The 21,285-nt window shown below is 31.4% G+C and overlaps 1 protein-coding gene across 1 annotated transcript; it reads left to right on the forward strand.

Annotated features, from left to right (window-relative positions):
* The first annotated feature begins 8,507 nt into the window (after positions 1 to 8,507).
* Positions 8,508 to 14,880, forward strand: Cyp18a1 (Cytochrome P450 18a1). Its single transcript, XM_015325687.2, has 5 exons — positions 8,508 to 12,246; positions 12,657 to 12,775; positions 12,872 to 13,301; positions 13,400 to 13,664; positions 14,211 to 14,880. The coding sequence occupies exons 1-5, from the start codon at positions 11,874 to 11,876 to the stop codon at positions 14,632 to 14,634; spliced, it is 1,611 nt and encodes a 536-aa protein (XP_015181173.1). The 5' UTR covers positions 8,508 to 11,873; the 3' UTR covers positions 14,635 to 14,880.
* Positions 14,881 to 21,285: the final 6,405 nt, after the last annotated feature.

Genomic DNA, 21,285 nt, shown 5'->3' on the forward strand with positions numbered 1-21,285 from the left:
CTTGAAATTAATTAAATAAAAATATTATTATGAAATTTATGTATTATTTAGAAATGATTTAACACAACGTTTCTATTATTATTAATTAATTTTATTTATTAATTTTCTTTTTTCAATTATTATTTTAATCAATTGACGAATATAATAACCTTGCAATTTTAATTAAATATTATTAAATATTTTTTTTATTTAATTTATATATATATATATATACACACACAATATTTCTATTATTTATATTTGGTATTATTTGAATGAATTGATGAATAGTAGATGAAAAATATGAAATAAAGGAAGTAATAAGATATTTTTAAAGTGCAATAAATTAATGAAATAAAGAGTGTTATGTGTTGTTGTTAAGCGTGGGTTGACCATGTCAACCATTTAAGGATTCGGCCCAAGAAGAAGAAGAAGAAGAAGAAAAGATCGTCATTGTGCCCTGTGAACGTACCGCTACATTTACCTGGTCCCACTCTGACCCACATTCTTCCTTCCTTTACAACAACGTTCACCAAGCAAAGATGCAGTCGCATGTTTTCTGTTTGCGAAAATTATACTTTTATCTTTTCTTCTTCTTATTCTTATTCGAACATTACAAACAATTTTTATTATAATTATTATTATTTTAAATTAATATTCGAGTCATTTATTAATCTTCAATTATGTTTAGATTCAGTGTGTGTTTTGGCATAAACAAATTTTAAGCAGATTTAACCAAAATTATGCATTTAATTGTGCAACTTTGTTTGCTTTTCTTTTGGGAAATGCAGTTGTTTTTGCAGTTTTTGGATTCGTGCGAATCAATTATATTTGATTTTTATTTTTAATATATATAATATTAAATATAAATAATTATATATTAATTATTTATTAATTTTTGTTTTTTAAATGTAAATTTTTTTGCCCCTTTTGGTTTTTTTTTTTTTTTTTTAAAATCGCCAAATTTCTTTGTCATATATTTTGTTGAATATATATATATTTTTTTTTTTTGGTAATAATCGTTGTCAAAGTAATTGAATGATAAAAATAAGTAATTTTGTATTGGTTATCGATGCTCGATTTATTTTATCTTCGTTTCAATGAAAGATCTGGAATATATTATCACGGATCGATGACTTCGAATTGGTACCATCGTCCGGATTTACACCGTAAACGTTCGTTTCGCTTCGTTTCCTTTACTCATAAAAAAAGAAAGAAAGAAAAAAAAAAAGGATTTACCTATGTGCACCTTTCTTGTCCTTCGTATACTTTCAATATTTCAAATAAATCATGAAGTAGCAAAATTAGGTGATTCACGATTATATTTATCTTTCTTTTTGCAATATTTCTTTTTTTCGAGAGAGATTTATGATAAAACAATGAATAATATAATGTACAAAATCATTCAATATTCACACAATATTCATGGTGACTGTAAAAAAGAACATTGACAATTTTACAATAATAAAAAAAAAAAGAAAAGACAAAGTTGCATAATATAAATAATATTTATTTAATTATCGTACATTTAGTGTCTTTTGTTTTCAATAATTTTTATTATAAAATACGCAATATAATTCTTGGTAAAAAAAAATGTTTTCCTGAAAAAAAAAACAAAAGAAATGTTGCACAATAATAAAATAATAAAATAAATATAAATATTTTTAATTTATCTTTAAAATCAGCATTAATTGTTTATGATGGGGTACACATTGGTACACGTTAAAACAATTATGTTAACCATAAATATATTCAATTGTTAATCTCATTTGTTAATTGATCGGAGAGACCGAGTTACAAGTTGAAATGAAATTTTTCTTATAATATATATATTTTATTCGGTATTGTATTGTATGAAAAAAAAAAGTTGATAAAAAAAATGTCGATGATAAAGAGAAAAGATCTGATGTTTTGATCGATCTTCATTCGAGAACGACGGTTTCGAGTTGAATGACCTGAAGAAGGTCCTCCTCCTCATTGGCTGTGGGAGACTTCGATAACTAGAACTCACTCGAGTGAGAGGAGAACCAGCAGTAAATCTTTTTAACTTTGAATTAAATCGTAGATCTAGGTATAGATCTGCATGCAAAGAAACACCAATGTACGATGATCATCAGAAAGAGAATGTCTACCAATGATTACAATTATAATGATGATGATGATGATGATGCATATGATTTTTTACATAAATTAATCAGAAGAATAATTGATAAAATAATTCGTCAGAATTTAATTGAAAATAAATATTTGAAGTAACTGTTAGGTAGGGGTAAAATAATTGATAAATTATGGAAGTGTGGTACAGTTAATAATACAAATTATGGAATTTAATATTTTATTAATATAATAATTTTTATATACTTTTAATAATATATAATAATTAATTACTAATTAAATTTATCGTAATATACATCTTCTTAATGTATATAAATTACGTGTCACGTTGTTTGTGTGCAATGTACTCCTAAATTACTGAACCGATTTTAATCAAATTTTGCACACTGTGTACAATTTCATCCAAGTTGAAAGATAAGATAGTTTATAATAAACAAATAATTGGCAATATTATTTTATCGATTCATATATCCCAAAAATAAATCAAACTTACATAAAACAAAATAAAAATAAAATAATATAATAAAAATTTGCATCATACTTAGATGGAAGTAAAAATGAATGGTTGTAAGTTAGAATAGATCCCTTTCACCAATACTTAATAATAAAATATAAATCATAGTTTTCGATAAGGTAGAAATCGTCGTAATAGTGTATTGTGGGACATAAAGAAGATAAATCGACGTATACTCGGCCAAGTTTTTCATCATTTTTCTTTTCAACGGTAACATCGCGACGCGTCAAGTTTATTGAGAAGATGAAAAAGAGTAGGAGAGAAAAAGCACGAGGAACAGCAGCAGAAGGTGGTGATGGTGGTGGTGGTGGGATAAGAAGGGGGAAAAGAAAAGGAGGTGTGTGTGTGTGTGGGTAAAAGGCATCGAATGAGTTTCTCAATCGGCACGATTCGAAAGAGAGTCGTCGTCGTCGTCGTCGTCGTCGTCGTTGTCGTCGTTCGTGGCTTTATATATATTTTACTCTTCGCTCTTTTCTATTTCGGGACACGTCCGCGTGTCTTTCTCAGTGAGAAGCAACATAATGAAATTTCTCCTCTTACTTATCCACAAACGTCATCGGTTTGATCGTAACCCATAGTTTTGATGAAAAGCTTTAAGAATTATAAGAATCATTCAATCATTGTAAACATGTACAAATATGTACAATTTGTCTAATTTATGACAAGTCAAGTATTTAAACAACAAAATTATATTGAAAAGAACACATTTGAAATATTCGAATAAAAAAAAAGATCATTATTCAAATTAAGATGAGAAATAAAACCAAAACAAGAAAGATAGTTTGATTTTTAATTGATTGATATAATAATTAGGGTTTTAATAGTTTCTTACTTAAAAAAAAAAAAAAATGCATTTCAATTATATTACATTAATTAATAAAATTAATTATATCAAAATTGCATTGAAATAATTCTCATTTAATTTGAATATACCAAAGTGAAAATAAACAAATACCCACAAAATAACAAGACACTCATTCGAGTATCATCCTCTCTATTCAATTACAATATGTTGAATAAAGGTGATAAAATAAACAAATAAAGAAAACAAAATAAAAAAAGGAAAAAAACAAAATACACTAATAAAATAAAAGAAAGATTAGAAATGATTAGACAAAATTATGAGACCCCAAACATAAAGGATATTCATGAGTCTTGCCTCGTAAACATGAAAAGATTCCGACCAGCTGCAAGAGTTGTTTGTTTCTGTCGTTGAACAACCGTGGGAGGAAAATAAGGAGGAGAAGGAGGTGGTGGAGGGTTAAGAGAAGAGGGTGGAGGGGGGGCTCTAAGGTAATAGAAGTAGCGAAGGTGGATAAAGAGAAGGTTGGTGGTAGTGGTGGTCATAGTGGAAATGGTAGAAATGCATTGATGGGGGTTTTAACGGGAGAGAAAGAGGAAGGTGGATAAAAGGGGGGAAGAGAAATGAAGGAAAAGGAGAAAAGGAGGTGGAGGAGGAGGAGGAGGAGGAGGTGGGACACCTGGAATGTGTGTAAGGTAAGCGGCGGCATCCGGGCAATGCCCTCGCATGTAAACAATCAGAAATTGCAGCCCCGGTTTCGCGAGTAAGCAACGCGAACGTGCCGTGCTGCACACACCTAAACACACCTGCACACACGAACATATAAAGAAGAACGCGTTGCACTTACACGATTAATCGCACACAAACCAATTACATTACCGCATGAATACATATATATGTATATGTATAAGAGTTCTGACTGAGTGAGACCGGTTCCCGTACCTTTTTGCACATTCTGTTGCACCTTCTGTTGCACTCCTTTACGTTCAACCGATCAATGTACCCCTCTCTCAAATTGGAATGACAGAGGGGGGAGGTGGGAGGTGGGATCTATTTTGTAGGAAAAATAGCAAATTTTGACAATTTGTTTATTGTTTTTTTTCGGTGCATATCATATTTGGTATAGGAGATTCATTGTGAAAGAATGCAGAATGAACTGACGATGCGTGACAGGAATTATGACGTTAGTGTGTGTGTGTGTGTTTGTATAGTAGTAGTATATAATATAATATACAATACAATTTGATTTAGGTGTGTCGATAATCAAGAAGATCCGATGTATTATTATGCCATTGTGTTTAGTGTCGTAGGACCTAATCGTGCGATAATACGCCATTGTTACGATCAATTATTTAATTATATTATTTATAAATACAGGATCATTTATGTAATTGTTATTGAATTTTTTTATTTTTTTATTTGTAATTAGGTGAAGGTTGTATCAAAGTTTTCGTTTCTTTTTTTTTATATTGAAACATTATTCATGAAATTAGAAATACAGAAATTAATGAACGTTTAAAAATGTTTAATTTATTCTTCATGTGTTGGTGCATATTAAAAATAAAAAAAAAACAACAATTTGTTTGTAGATTAGGTCATTTCACGTAAGAAATTATGGTGTGAGTTTTGAGTTCATTGACCTGATCAAGCCTGACGACCTTCTACGAGAGTACACGAAGAAGGATTCTGGATCAAACGACTTCAAACAGTTCCCTCCTCCTTCTTGTATTATTTGCGATTCAATTAATAAACGAAAAAGAGAGAAACTATTAACTCGGTTACGTATACATTGGTTCAAAGATGATTTGGATATATACACACAAGAACACACACACACATATTCAACTAACAATTAATTTAAACTATGGCGTTAACCTTTTTTTTTTTACATGGGACCATGTGTTCGAATGCTATAGAATTGTAAGAAGAAAATTATTATATATAATTATTAATCGTATGTTATTAAATAAAAGTATTAATCAATTGATGATAGGAATAATCTTCTTCTTAATATATATAAATTACGTGTGACGTTGTTTGTCCGCAATGGACTTCTAAACAACTGAACCGATTTCAATAAAATTTTACATACTGTGTGCAATTTCATCCAACTTGAAAGATAGAATAGTTTATATCTCAATTTATAATCGCAATTGACTTAAAGACGTGTGAATCGGACTGATTGTGAGCCACAGCAACGCGTGACGGGGCACCCCTAGTTGAAAATATAAGTTTGAATGTATTTGAGTATGTGGAATGAGATTTCAGGTTCACAATGGGATAGTTAATAAAATATTTTATTTAAAAAATAAATAATGGATAATAAATAATATAAATAGAATAATAAAATAAAACATTTTATATGTTTGTCAACGTTTTATATGTTTTACAAATTACATGAATAAAATGCAGGTTCATTTAAATCCGCCTGTTTAGAAACAAATAAATATTTTTTATAATTTTCTTTTGTTTAAATTCTTGTTTATCTGATGTTGGTGGATTGTTTATTACATTTGTAAGAAATAATAATTTGATAAACAGGTGTAAAACAATGCAATGTAGCAATTTGTTGTAGTAATAGTAAGTAGTAAGTAGTAGTAGTAGGAAACTTTCGCGTTTAGGTTTTGTCGTATGTGTGTGTGTGTGTGTGTGTGTGTAGTATGGCAAGTAAGAAGTATAAGTAAGTTCTTGGAAGAAGAAGGAAGACACAAGACACATACTCTTCTCTCTCAATTGGAAGGAAGAGAGTATAACACACGTCCTCCGCATGGACGGTCGTTCACCCTTCATGCGATCACAGACGGAGCGTAGACCGCGTTTCTTCCTCCCCCTTCTTCTTCTTCTTTCTTCTTTCTTCTTCTTCTTATTCTTATTCTACTACTACTTTTCTCTTTCTTCTTTCTTCTTTTATTTTTTTTCTTATTTTTATTTTTTTATTCTTTTCATTTTCTTTTTCTTTAAGTCACACCTTCGTCTCGTATCATTTCCTTCCTTTATTATTTCTTTGTACTCTCATTGCATCCCTCTTCAGGTATTTATTATTACTTTATTATTTTTATTATTATTAATTTATTTCTGATTTTTTTTTGTTAACTGTTCAACTTCCCTACGATACCAAATTTTTATAATTTATAATCTTTAAAGGTTTGTTCAACGAATTTCAATTTTTATTAAATTCTCAATGCTATTTTCAAACTTCAATTCTTAAAACTGCATGTAACTTTTGCAATACTACCATTCATTATTTAACCCTTAAGTGCATTTGTTCTTGTTCGGTGCACTTGTTCTTGTTTGGTGCACTTGTTCTTGTTTGGTGCACTTGTTTTTGTTCGGTGAATTTTTCACAAAACTCAAGTATCACTAAGTGCACTTGTTTTTGTTACATGCACTTGTTTTTGTTAGATGCACTTGTTCTTGTTCGGTGCACTTGTTCTTGTTCAGTGCACTTGTTCTTGTTCGGTGCATTTTTCACAAAACTCAAGTATCACTTAGTGCGTTTGTTTTTGTTAGATGCATTTGTTCTTGTTCGATGCACTTGTTCCTGTTCGATGCACTTGTTTTTGTTCGGTACATTTTTCACAGAACTCAAGTATCCCTACCACTTGTTAAAGTTGCCAATAAAAAAAGAAATAATATGTAATATATTAAAACGACTAAAAGATTACAAAAAAGAAAAAAAAGTAGGAAAAAGATCTAAAGGAAGAAGAGATCTTATCGCATTTTTAATATGTGCACGAACGCAAAATATCAGAGTTCATTAAACCTTTTTTAGAATATCATCTTGGCAAGTAAAACTAAGCCTACGGGGTGAGGCAAGGGGGAGGGACACTCCCTTTCACGAGATTTCCTTTCATTTTTTGAACGAAAAAGAATCCCGTCAGCGAACTTTGTCGCTCGCTTTGCTTTCTTTTCTTCTTCTTCTTCTTCTTCTGCTTCTTCTTCATTTTAAACAAAATGTTCACTTTTGCATACGAAATCTATGCATGTATGTGCGTACGAATAAATTCTCGGTTTTTTTTTTTTTTTTTTTTTTTTTAAATAATTGTTTACGAAAACTTGCACGTTTCTTTCTTTATTGTTCAAAGTTATCGTTGAATTTTATTTCACGTTTGATGTTGATAAAAAGAAAAAAGAAAAAAATTACCACAACAGTTTTACGTGCTTGATTAGGAAATTATTTTACTTTTTGTTTTTTGTTGTTGTTTTTTTTTTTGTTATAAATAAAACAAAAGAAAATAAAACGTATACCATTTGGAAAAAAATGTAAAATTAATTTAAGTCAGTGGGGAATATTTTTTCTTAAAGATAACCAAATGAAATATGTCGATGTTTTAATTGAAATAACAATACGATGAACAAATGATGACCACCAAGTCATTTTTATTTCTTATAAATTCAACGGATCAATGTTTGTCTTTCTTTTTTTTTTTTTCTTTTCTTGTCTGAATCAACGACCGATTAATTTAATCTCTCGAAAAACGTGGCTCACATTTTTTGTTGTAAAAATCATTTTTTTCTCCTGCTTATTTGAACCATTTTAAGTCAATCATAATCATAATTATTCCAAATTTTGGTTAATTACAAAAAGAAATTTGGTTATGATGTTTTTCATATTAAATAATAATAAACAAAATATATAAATGTTTATTTCTAGAAAAACTAGAAAAACTTTCTTAGAAAATCTTTTATTTTATTTTGATTTAATTGTAAAAATTCTATTTCAATGTTAGATTGAAACAAAATTGTTTTCAACAAATCAAATATCCTAGAAATCGATTAATTTTTATCTGTTACCTGTTGGAATGGTACAAGGTGTGTGTGTGTGTGTGTTACGTTTGTCTAAATCATAGAAAATAGAAAAAAAAATATAAAATTACAAAAATCTATCTATAGAAATCTAGCTTGAAAGAAATCAACTTTCTAAGTTAAAGTTTTTTTTTATTTTCATATTAACATGATACACACACACACACACATACACACACAAAAATTCACAAATGTGTAGGTAAAAAAAGAAATAGAAGAAACATATCTGTAGTATTATAATTAGATATTTTATTAATCATCGGTTCCTGTGTAATATTAAAATATGAAAAAGATGTGTCGGAGAGAGAGAGAGAGAAAGAGAGAGAAAGAGAAGAAGCTAATGGCCTTGGGGTCATCAAATCGTTCACTCGATGTTCGCTGTTACAACACCGATAAGAAGGTGTCGTTGCTCCAAATGAAATCTTAGGGTTCTTCATCGTTTCAATTATCTTTTCAAGGATCATAACCAAGTTAAATGCGAATGTCCGGACGACTGTAAAAATAATGACGATATGCTTTGTCCAATCAAAATCATTGCCTCTTCTTCTTTTTTTTTCTTTTTTACTTTTTTTAATAAGATTAGGTGTAAACCAATTAAAACAACGAAAGATTAGGATGATAAGTATAGCAAATGTTGCGATAATTATCGGTTATTATCAATTGGCATTTAATGAACCAAAACATTCGTTCGATTCAATATTTGTTTCATCTTATCAAATATTTAATAAATCATAATTTATAAATTAATTTTAATTAATTATTTAATAAATAATATTTAATAAATTAATAAAAACGTCTTGTTTATTTTTCTACAATAAATTGACACGTTGTTTGTCACGCGAATTCTTACAGAAATTCTTGTCAGGCCACAGGGCTTACTTTGTATTAAAAAAAAAAAAAAATAGTTGAGTGTCAGTCACCTATGACTGACATGGCGCTCAACGTGTTAAAGTGTTGACAATTGTTTAAATATCGTTGCAATAAATGAAATAATTAAAACATACATTTATTTAAATTTAAATTGACTTAGTATTTTCACCAACCAATCAAATGACTCACCCTTAGATGATAAAAAAACAGGTTAGGGAACGGAAAGAGAACGATCAAAGTTTTGACCAGTTATGGGTGAGGATGGACGGACGAACATTTTGGCACGGAACATGTTGGCAAAGGTGTATCATTTGTCCGAATGTGGTTCCCCCCATATTTAGACAGGTTGCACCGTGTACCGGACGAATAAATTATACACAAATCGGGTCAGAGACATGTTGATGATATTTCTCATACTCTCTTCGTGTTTAATCATCTTAAAGAAAAATGTTTAACTAACTTATTCTCATATAAAATGTTTTATCTTTATTTCACGTTTAAAATAAAAAAATAAAAAAATAAAAAAGAAGAAGAAGAAGAAGAAGAAGAAGAAGATATCTTCGATCGTGTCATTAAACGATTCGTGATAGTTCGTTCATTAATATAATACGAGATAATTATTATCAACACTTGACAATCTTATCGCACAAGTTTCATTACGAATTCGTGTGATTTGATTTCGTTTTAATTATCGAAACATTATGATTTAATTTATTAAAGTACAATACGCGCAAACAAATTGACACAAAACATGGGATTACAGGGAAAAATAAAAACAATATAAATAAATAAAAAGAAACAATAATGCACAATACAGAAACAAATGGATTTGTCAAATGAAAAAGACGATAAACCAATTAATAAAATATAATGCATAATGATATGTTTCGCACACTTTCATTCGCAAAGATACAAAATTCACACCAATGGTTATTTAATCAAATAAATAATAATAATAATAATTAAAATACAATTGTAATGAGTTTTAAATGAAATTAATAAAAAAAGCGGAAGAATGAAACGTCTCTCTCTCTCTCTCTCTCTCTCTCTCTCTTTCTCTATCGCTCTCGTTAATGACAAAAATATTCTGATGCAGTTTTGACGTGATAGAAATGTCAGTAAAGAATAAGAGTAGTCTTTGATCGCACTACGAAGCTCTCGCTAGCGCCGTATCGGGCCGTCTGAGTGACCGAAGCGATTGCTCGATGCAGTGTGGAGGCACGTTTATCCCCACCATTGAGAATGGGACTCTCACCGGACTCTTAGCGGGGTCCACCACTCTACGATTTGAAAGGGGAACGGGGGAGGGGCTCCGAGGGTTTGGTCCGCCTTCGCACCCTCGTTCGTGTACAACCCACCAACCAAGCAACCACCCTCGTGGGGAATCATGGGCCTCTGAAGATCTGAGCCTATTCCCCTCTCTTCAATCTTCCCTTCCCTTCCCTTTGCTTTGCTTTGCTTTGCTTTGCTTTGCTTCCCTTTCTCAACCACCTCCGCACGATTTTATTCACCTGAATGATCTTCTTAAAGTGGTGGTGAGGCTGTTTGATGATTGTTGATGATGTTCTTCAACGTGTTATACTTAACAGTGATCAATGCACTTTTGTGCAACGTTATATCTCGTATTGTAGCACAAAGTAGCAATAGTATGTCGCGATATGCTGTTGTGTGACGTTCTTGTGGTACTCCTGTTGCTGCTGCTGCTGTTGCTGCTGCTGCTGTTGCCGCGGCCGCTGATCTACGGGGCGCCCCCACCGTGCCTCACAGAGGGGCCGCCGTGGGGCCGCTGCCTGATGAGTCACTATATAAGACAGGCAAGGACAAGAAGGTGTATGTTAGTACACACTCAATCCTCCCGTGGCTCGCACGACTCCCGACGTGACGAGCGCCGGCGAATTCGGCTGCGGCTGTGACCGACTTTTTTTTTCTATCTCTCTCTCCTCTCTCTCTCTCTCTCTCTTTCTCCTTTTTCTTTCTCCTCTATCTCTTCTTCTTCTTCTTCTTCTTCTTCTCCTCCCTCTTCCTATCTCTTTCTTTTTCCCCTACTCTCAGATTTTTTAATTCTTTCCACCACTTTACCCAATATCACCTATTCCTATCTCCGTCTCATTCTATTTTGCCCATTCGTTCGTTCAGTCCTCCTATCTATCGGTCTTTCTTTCTTTCTTTCTCCCTCCACCCACTCACCCCCACCCAACCCCTTCTGAATACCCCTTAACCAAGTCTTCATATATCCTCGCTTTTCGTTTGACGCACTCCTGATCGTTTAACGCGAACCAACGAACGTATGAGTGCTCAACAAGTCGCCAAACAGAAGAGACTTTAGTCGACAGAGAGAAACTATAGTAGTAGCGCATTCATTCTTTGCTTGATAGTCCTTCAGTGCGCACGTAGGGCACACGCGGACTCCCACCTTTTGGGAGGATTCATCATTGAACTGTCGCCTGTTTTAAAACACGACTACTTTATTAGAAAACACAACTAATTGATTGATTCAATTTGATGTTTTCTTTGAATATTTCTTTTTTGATTTTAATCTATCGTGAATAAATAAGAGAAGAAAGTGTGTGTGGGGGGATACCTAACCACCACCATTTACATTACGCGAGATTTCCGTGAATATTTTTGTCATTGGGTTTACGTTTTTGTGGATACGAGAGACATGGACAACACGTTTAGATGTTAACAATAAGATTTTAAATAGAAAATCAATTGTAATCGAACAATTGTTCACGTTTTTGTTAACACTGTATTTTTCATTTGAACTATTATAAATAATTGTCAAATATGTTGGTGGCACATTTGACAATATTGCTATCCAAATGGATGGGTAGCAACCTTAACGAACTATTATGCACTTCTGTCGTGTTTTTTGGTGTATTAATGCTTGTGAAGATTATTCAGTGGGTTAAGATAATGTTACGTTTACCACCTGGCCCATGGGGTTTACCATTCTTCGGTTATCTACTGTTCCTCAAGGAAGACACCTATTTGCAGTACATCGAATTGGCTAAAAAATACGGAAATATCTTCAGTTCGTATTTGGGTAAACAACTGGTCGTTGTAATCAGCGATTTTCAAGTCATACGTGATATGTTCCTTCAAAGGGAATTCACCGGCAGACCTCATACCGAATTCAGCAGTATTCTTGGTACTTATGGTAAGTTTATGTCAAACATTTGTTTCATTTAATTTTCTGATACTCGTTTGTTTGATTTTCTTTTTTTTTATTGCTTATATACATCCTTTTGAAAATTAACAAATTTATCGAACGAATCAATCAGAGTTTATTTTAGCGCATCATTTCTAAACCACTCTCGTGCGAAGTAACTTCTCGGTCAATGCTAACTCGTACTATGCGCGATGTTGTAATCGATCGTCCGAGCGATACCTCGAACAGATAGATAGATCGACACTGATCACATACACTGAAAAGAAAAAAAAAAAAAGAAAAAAGAAAAAACGAGTATCCGCGTGTATCGCATACGTTAGTTGTGTTGTTGTTGTTGTTGTTGTTGTTCATTCAAATAATTACAATGTTATTTATTTTGTTTTCCATTATCATCACAGGTATCATCAATGTCGATGGTCATTTATGGAAAGAACAGAGAAAATTTTTATTGACCATATTTCGTAGTTTTGGTAAAACCGCTTCTCATGGAAAGAAAGCCATGGAAACTAGAATTAAGGTAAGTTTTTTATTTTATCAATAAAATGAACCACACACACACACACACACATTCACAAACAATATGTTTAATTGTTTTTGCTTTGTGTGATTTTAGCGAGAAGTTAAAGTTTTGATCGAAACTTTGTTAACAACAAGAGGTGAACCAACAAACCCATCCCATTTGCTTGCGATATCAATAAGCAACGTGATTTGTTCTTTCATAATGAGCGTACGTTTTGAACCTGGTGAAAGAAGATTCAAAAGATTCATGCACCTAATTGGTGAAGGATTTAAACTTTTTGGTACAATTATAAACGTCAACTATTTCCCAGTGATGCGTTATCTGCCACATTTGAGAGAAGCTCGAAATAAAATCATGAAGAATATCGACGAGATGGGTCTGTTCTTTCAAGAAACCATCGAGGAACATCGAAGGACATTCGATCCTACCATAACTCGCGATCTGATTGATTCATACCTGTTGGAAATTCACAATGCTAAGATGGAAGGACGTGAAGGTGAATTGTTTCAAGGAAGAGATCACAGTAAGTTTATATATTTATATTTAAACAATGAAAAACATTTAACATAGATTTCACAAATAAATATTTGTATTGTTGTTGTTGTTGTTGTTGTTCGATAGATCGTCAAATGCAACAGATACTCGGTGATTTGTTTTCTGCCGGCATGGAAACGGTGAAGACTACGTTGGAATGGGCAATCATTTTCATGTTGCATTATCCTGAAGCTGCTAAAGCGGTTCGCGAAGAATTGGACGTGGTCGTTGGCAGATTTAGAATGCCAAGTTTGGACGATCAAGAATATTTGCCAATTACTCAAGCAACAATATGGGAAATTCTACGAAAATCTAGCATTGTCCCATTGGGAACAACTCATGCTACCACAAGGTAAGTTTTTTTTGTATAATAAATCGATTGATACACATACATACACATACCAAAAAAAAAAAAAAAACCAGTCAATCTAGTTCGGTCCGATTGGCGGGAATTCGAATCGTATTTCGCAACGGGACGAACCCCCGCGTCTTCCTTTTCAAAGAATAAGCTGTGTGCATGTGTCTGTGTGTATCTGTTATAATGTCGGAATCTCGTTCGCTTGCGATTGCCGATTATTCGGCAAGCAAAAGTGAAAGCAAAAGGTGCGTGGCCTGGGCCCCACCCCTTCCCCCAGTGTGTCTGCTTTTCGGTCGGGCCCACCTTTACTCAAAGTTTCTTACTTGCTTGGTTGCTTCGAGGTCGACGACACCCATTTCTTTCATGGTGTTATCGAACAAAAAGTTTCAAATGAAGAATTTAACAAGAACAACAACAATAGCAAAAATGAAACATTAATTTAATGGGGGGTTGACAAAATGACGAAATTTTATTGGTGGTTAAATAAAAAAAAATCAAAGCACACTAACGTTTGTTTTGTTTGTTTGGTTTTGTTCACAGGGACGTAATAGTGAACGATTATTTGATTCCTGCTGGTTCTCAAGTGGTACCCAACATTTATGCCGTACACATGGATCCAAAATTATGGGATCAACCAGAAGAATTTCGTCCATCGCGTTTCCTCGATTCCGAAGGAAAACCTCAAAAACCTAAACACTTTATGCCATTTGGTATTGGTCAACGTGTATGTCTTGGAGAAAAATTGGCCAATTATGAGATATTTTTATTTTTCACGTCACTTTTACACATGTACGACTTCAGGTTACCGGAAGGTGAATCGTTACCAAGTTTACGTTCGAATAATGGTGTTACATTAACGCCTGATCCTTACAAGGTTTGTTACATACGAAGAAACTTTGATGTCATCGATTTCAACGTTGCCAATGAACAAAACGGACCACTCCGTAATGTTGGTGCTGTGTAAAAAAAAAGAAAAAAGATGAACATGATGATAAAACATGAAGAAGAGAAAAACACATATGATTAAATATGAAAAAAAAGAAGAAGAAAAAAAAAGAAACTAAGAGGAAGAAGAAGAAGTGCCTCGAGACGATCACGGTTGTTGTTCCTATCACTTTTATCAGAGGATATGAACTTTCGTGCTCCTCGCCGAGCGTGTGCCGAATCAGGAAAGAACAAAAACAAAAAAAAAACACAACACAAAAAAGAAGATGCAAATGCAAATGCAAATGCAAATGCAGATGAAGATGAAGATGAAGAAAGAAGAAAATCTTTCCTCGGTGCACGCTGATCAGAGTACAAAAAAAAAAAAAGCCTCTATACGGTTCGAAGAATTGTCTCTAATTTCACCAATCACCACAGCTTTACTTTAAACATTACCTTTAAAAAAAAAAAAACAAAAAAAAAACATATACATTCATACTAATTTTCCTGCCAATCATATTTTCATTCATCTTTAACACCCCTCAATCTCTCGCCATATGAATATTTATTTATCGCGAATTTATTACCCCCACCCCCAGCCCCCGTTACTCTTACCACCCCTTTAACACGTTGAACGCCACGTCAGTCATTGGTGACTGACACTCAACTATTTTTTTCAAGACAAAGTAAGGTCTGTGGCCTGACAAGAATTTTCCTTAAAAAAATTCGGCGTGGTACTCAACGTGTTAAAACCTATTACCATTATTATTATTATTATATATATATAGATATATATATTACCATAAAACAAACACACACATACACCCTACTACTACTACTACTATTACTATTATTATTAGTATCTTTAGCTTACAAAAACCTTCAGATTATTACTAAATAATTTATTGACCTTTGACACTTGAGATACACTCATAATTTTCGTTAGTATCGACAGGTTATACCCTGTGTCTCTTAAACATTATGTGTTAAACTTTGTTCTTATGTTAAATAGATGCCAAGGAAGAAGGATGGGGTTTTATGAATTTATGAAATAAGTCGAACAGATAAAATAATACTTGTAAATAATTATCGTTTAAGAATAACGTGTAAGAATATGAAAAGGAACGATTAACAGAGAAAGAGAAAGAGAAAGAGAAAGAGATAGAGAGAGAGAGAAAGAGAGAAGTTTAGTATGTGAGTGTGTGTATGCATGTTAGAAGACAACATGCATGATGACGTTGTGCTTGATATGCTAATTTAATGATTAATAATAATCCTCTCTCTTTCTCTCTCTCTCTCTCTCTCTCTCTGTTCTCTCTTTCTGGTCGACGAACCGCGTGCCCCGATTGTCGAGAACGCGAAAGATACGAGAGAGAAACTAAGTGCCTTCATCTTACGCCCCAAGAAGCAAAGAAACGAAAAAAAAAACAAAAAAAAAAAAAATACGAAAAATTAAGTGAACTTCTTTTGAACGTTTGATAAAATTTTCTTTGCTTATTTTTTTTTTTTTTTTTTTTTTTTTTTATTCGAGAAATTCAACTCTCAAAACACACAAATTTTGTGGCACGTGTCCCCCCATCCTTTTTGGTTTTCGTCACGAGTTCTTTCTTTTCCCCCTTTTTTTTTTTTTAAAGGGTCTAAGTTTTCTAATTGTTTTTTGTCATTTTTTTCATTTTAATTTTTATTTTTATTGGGAAAAAAAAAAAAATAAGAGAAACAATTCTTCTATGCTTGAAAGTTCGCCAAGTTTTCCTCTGATTGAAATTAAATTTTTGTCTATGAAATTTGTTAAGAGTGTTTTTGATTGTTTGATTGATTGATTGATTGATTGATTGATTGATTGGTGTGTTTTATGATTTTTGTTTGTTTTTTTTTTATTTTTTTTTTTATTTTTTTTCGCACGGTATTCGATTATTCATTCATTTTCCTAGGTATTATTATGATAATAATTATCGATATAAATTCTAACACTTTTTGATTAGAACGTTGTTGTGATATTTGTCACAAAATATGATTCGTTGCATCGTTGCATCATTGATCGTTTGTTATAATGAAAAAGGGTTAAGATTCTATCATTAAGATTTTATAATTATTATTATTATTATTATTATTATTATTATTATTATTAATTTGACCATTTTTCATTAGCATCAGTTTTAACACGTTTTAAATATCCTAATGTATTTTGTTTAAATATTTTATTTTTATTTTTAATAACAGGATCATTCAACTTTTGGTTTTCAATTCGTAGGACACACACAAAAAAATGTTTGCCAAACATTTGTTTAATGAACAATTATATTTTATTTAACGTGTTAAATGATGATGCTGATGATGGTGATGATGGTGATTATTATTATTATTATTATTATTATTATTAATTAATTAATTAATTATTTTAGTCGTAGTCATGGCCGTGCCATGGTAAAATTACGCGCGAGCGAGATTCGAGCTTAGAAACATTGTAATATCGTTCCCCACGTTGAAAATGATTATCAGGTTTATTCATTTCAATGAAATTTTTAATCTTCTTCTATTTTTTTTTTTTTTGTTATTTTTTAGTGTGCTATTTTTTTCAATGAAATATTAAACAACGTAGAACGATTTTGTAAATGATTTTATCGAAGCACGCTCGAATCGCGGATTACCGCATTGTGTTCAACTCCGTTAATCGCAAAATACTGTGTTATAATGTTTGTTTTTTTTTTGTATGTGTGTGAGTGTATTTTGAGTATGAGAATGCGTCTGTTGTGTGTTTTTATGTTTTTTTTTTTTTCTATAATTAATAAAAGCAATGTTTTACAATTTTCGTACAATTTTATAAAAAAAAAACAAAAAAAAACAACAAAAGCCAAACCTATAAAGTTCCTATGAATTTTTCCTTATTTTTATGATAAATAATTTTGTATAAAAAAAAAAAAAAGAGAAAAAGAAGAAGAAGAAGAAGGAAAAAAATGAAAAAGGAACGGTGTATTTTACGAGTAACCATAAATGATTTTAATTCGAGCAGAAATGAAGGTAGTATGGGTTAAGTTGTACATGCAAGGTAACTGGATGTATGTTCTGTCGAAATTATTGTCAGTGGAGGACATGTTTCTTCCAACAGCAATTGGAAAATCGTCCAACATTTCTACCTGACTGAAGTTAATTCGAGTTGACGACTTACTGGAAGAATAAGAGAAAGCTAGTGTTCTTTCTTTCATTCATTATTAGGGAATAAAAGTCCTTTCTTTCATTTTATTCTACCATTTCTATCGTAGAGCGTTGTTCTTATAAAAATGGGGAGGAGTGGCATGGTGTGGTGTGATGTGGTGGGAGAAGGGTTAAAACAGAGTTGGCAAAAATCGTGTCAGGAAAAAATTCACTCTCCCAAAAAGACAATTTGCTGTTGTGCGTTAAATAACTTTCTTCGTATTTTAAATTCCAAAGAAACATTGTAAAAAAAAACAAAAACAAATTAAAAACAAATTCTCAAATTTCCAAAATTTCAATTATTAACAAATTCTAGAAAATTTCATTTAAATTTAGTTAACATTGACATTAAAATGTGTAGTTAAAAATTCAAATTGTAAAAGATAAATTTATAATATTAAGTATATTAATAAATTTAAATTATTATTATTAATATATTAATATTGATATAATATTAATTATACGTTTTTATTAAATAATTATATTTTAATTAATTAGATAATATTTTGTTCACTTTATCATTGCCAATATTATTTTTAAACAATTCTATTTATTATCATTATGATTTATGATTTATAGTTAGAACACTGTGAATTTCTCATTAATTGAATTTTAATAAAAACCAACAAAATTTTGATCGAGCTTTGCTTTAAGGAATAAGGGGGTGGGTGGGGACGGGGTGGTTACGTAAGAGAAACTCGCCCGTTCCCTGTGATTTCTAACGAAATATCGTTGTCGTCGTCGTCGTCGTCGTCGTCGTCGTTGGCGGGTACATAATGGTGGGTACATAATGGCGGCGGATATAAGGTTAATGACACGAAAGTCAGGTGGCCCCAAACCACACGCGAGTTACGTAAGGTCAGCTCGAATGCTTCTCCGCAAAAGCCGAGTCGTACTCGTTAAAGAGACGTGTCTTTCTGATCCTCCTTTCCCCCCTTCACCTCTCATTCTCTCTCTCTCTCTCTCTTTCTCTCTTTGAAAGAGAGTACACGCGTTAATTTATCTCTTGTCGCGAATTATACATAAACACATCTTGTTGGTTCATCTTTTTACCCCCTATTTTGTATTTGATTTGATTTGATTTGATTTGATTTTTAATTTTAATATTTACAGTAGTGTTTTTTAGTTTAATATTTTGTATTATTTATTTGCAAATAAGATAATAATAATAATAATAATAATAAAAGAAGTTACATTTAGATTTTATACAATGTTTCTCACGGTATCAAAAATACTGTTCCTTGGTGTCTTGCTTGCGTAACGTCAATTTAGTGCATAATTTTCACACACACACACAAAAAACTCACGAAGCATTCCGGCTGCCATCATTGCCACGAAAACGACGACATTTAAATCGCATAAGAAAAAGTAAGATAAAGATTAAGAGAGAGAGAGAGAGAAAAAAGTACAAATGAACGAACGAAAAAACAAGGCGGTTCTTCTCCGAATGAAATAAAACTTCACATTCACATGCAAGTCATAATGTACAAATCATTTGCTTCATTTTATTTTATTTTATTTTATTTTATTTTATTTTATTGAAATGTTTTTGTTTTCACAATGACAGATCTGTAAATTCATTTGTTAAGTTAGTTTTTTTCATCAAATGTGTCTAAAAATGAAAAAGAAAACATTTGGAATATTTCATGAATTTTTTATTTCACTTACAGTGCATGTGAATGTGGTTTTATTTTATTTTATTGAAGGGTTTTTTTTTTCACACAATGACAGATCTTTTACTTCATTTTTTAAGTTGGTTTTTTCACGAAATGTGTCTCAAAATGAAAACGTAAATTTACTTTCCAAACACTTGGAACATTTCATGAATTTTTTATTTCACTTACAGTGCATGTGAATGTGGTTTTATTTTATTTTATTGAAGGGTTCTTTTTCACACAATGACAGATCTTTTTCTTCATTTTTTAAATTAGTTTTTTCATGAAATGTGTCTCAAAATGAAAACGTAAATTTACTTTCCAAACACTTGGAATATTTCATGAATTTTTTATTTCACTTACAGTGCATGTGAATGTGGTTTTATTTTATTTTATTGAAGGGTTCGTTTTTACACAATGACAGATCTTTTACTTCATTTTTTAAGTTGGTTTTTTTCATGAAATGTGTTTCAAAATGAAAACGTAAATTTACTTTCCAAACACTTGGAACATTTCATGAATTTTTTATTTCACTTACAGTGCATGTGAATGTGGTTTTATTTTATTTTATTGAAGGGTTCTTTTTTACACAATGACAGATCTTTTACTTCATTTTTTAAGTTGGTTTTTTCACGAAATGTGTCTCAAAATGAAAACGTAAATTTACTTTCCAAACACTTGGAACATTTCATGAATTTTTTATTTCACTTACAATGCAAGTGAATATGTGGTTGTATGTGGGTGGGTGTGAGGATTGTTAAAACTGTCATAAATAAAATAATAAATAATTAGAACGATACAATTTACCAATTTCGGTAGTAGGTGAACGGTTTCTCGTAGCATCTTGTCCAAGGCTACAAACATAAGAAATAAAACAACCAGCAGCAGCCAGAGTTGTTACGCAACTCATTGCAGGATTTCTCGAACCTCCTTCCCCCACCCCCCTTTGACAAAGTAGACATTCGAAGGAGATGCGAAGTAAAAAAAAAAAAAAAAAAATAAAGTAAGGAAGAAAAGAAAATAAAATTAATAAAAAAAATTAAAGAATAAGAAAAGAAGTATATATATATATATATATAAAATCATTTTTATATCGTATGAACGAAGTTGACATTTCAAGCCTTTTTTGGCCCATAACCAAATACGGAATACGAAAAAAAGGGGAAAATACTGAAATATCTTTTTTAAAATATAAAAAAATATACATACATATATATATATATATATATATTCAATGAATGTGCATAAACTGTGACGAGTTTGAGTAATATATAGGATTATTTGATATTTTGTCGAAATTCAGTACCACAAAAAGTAAGATAATATCATCGAGAGGTATAATAATCGAACAAAACGTGAGTTTATGCTAATCTGATTGGCTGCATATTAAATCTCCATTAACGAATCTCACATGCGTACACAAATAATGTTTATTTCCTTTTTTTAGTTTTTTATTCATCTTCTTCTTACCCTTTAACCAAATATATGTGCCATGTGAGGTGTGCACGTGCATACGTGTTTGTAGGTGTTTCTCTTTATGCATTTAAATCGTAGACTTTGAAGGTTACCTACTCAAAAGTGGACTTTAAATTCCCCAATAATTTTAATAACATCTCAATGCAAACTTTAACCTTGGTTTTATAATTTAAAAAAACAAAAAAAAAAGAAACAAACAAAATATTACAACGTAGGAATGAATGGAAGGTATATTTATTTATGAATTTTTACTAATAATAGGTTATCTTATTTATTTCCTTTTTTATTTTTTATTTTCATTCGTATTCGTGCTGTTTAATGTGTTTTTTTATTATTATTTTGGGTTATTATTATTTTTTATTTTTATT

The sequence above is a fragment of the Polistes dominula genome, unplaced genomic scaffold (genome assembly GCF_049000335.1).
Source record: "Polistes dominula isolate Pdom_NZ unplaced genomic scaffold, Pdom_raw_medaka contig_19, whole genome shotgun sequence".
In the NCBI taxonomy this organism is placed as follows: Eukaryota; Metazoa; Arthropoda; class Insecta; order Hymenoptera; family Vespidae; genus Polistes; species Polistes dominula.

Coding starts and splice junctions, on each gene's coding strand:
- Cyp18a1 (XM_015325687.2), top strand. CDS start 11,874: ATGTTGGTGGCACATTTGACAATATTGCTATCCAAATGGATGGGTAGC. Junction 12,776..12,871: donor CCATGGAAACTAGAATTAAG/GTAAGTTTTTTA, acceptor GTGTGATTTTAG/CGAGAAGTTAAAGTTTTGAT. Junction 13,302..13,399: donor GTTTCAAGGAAGAGATCACA/GTAAGTTTATAT, acceptor GTTGTTCGATAG/ATCGTCAAATGCAACAGATA.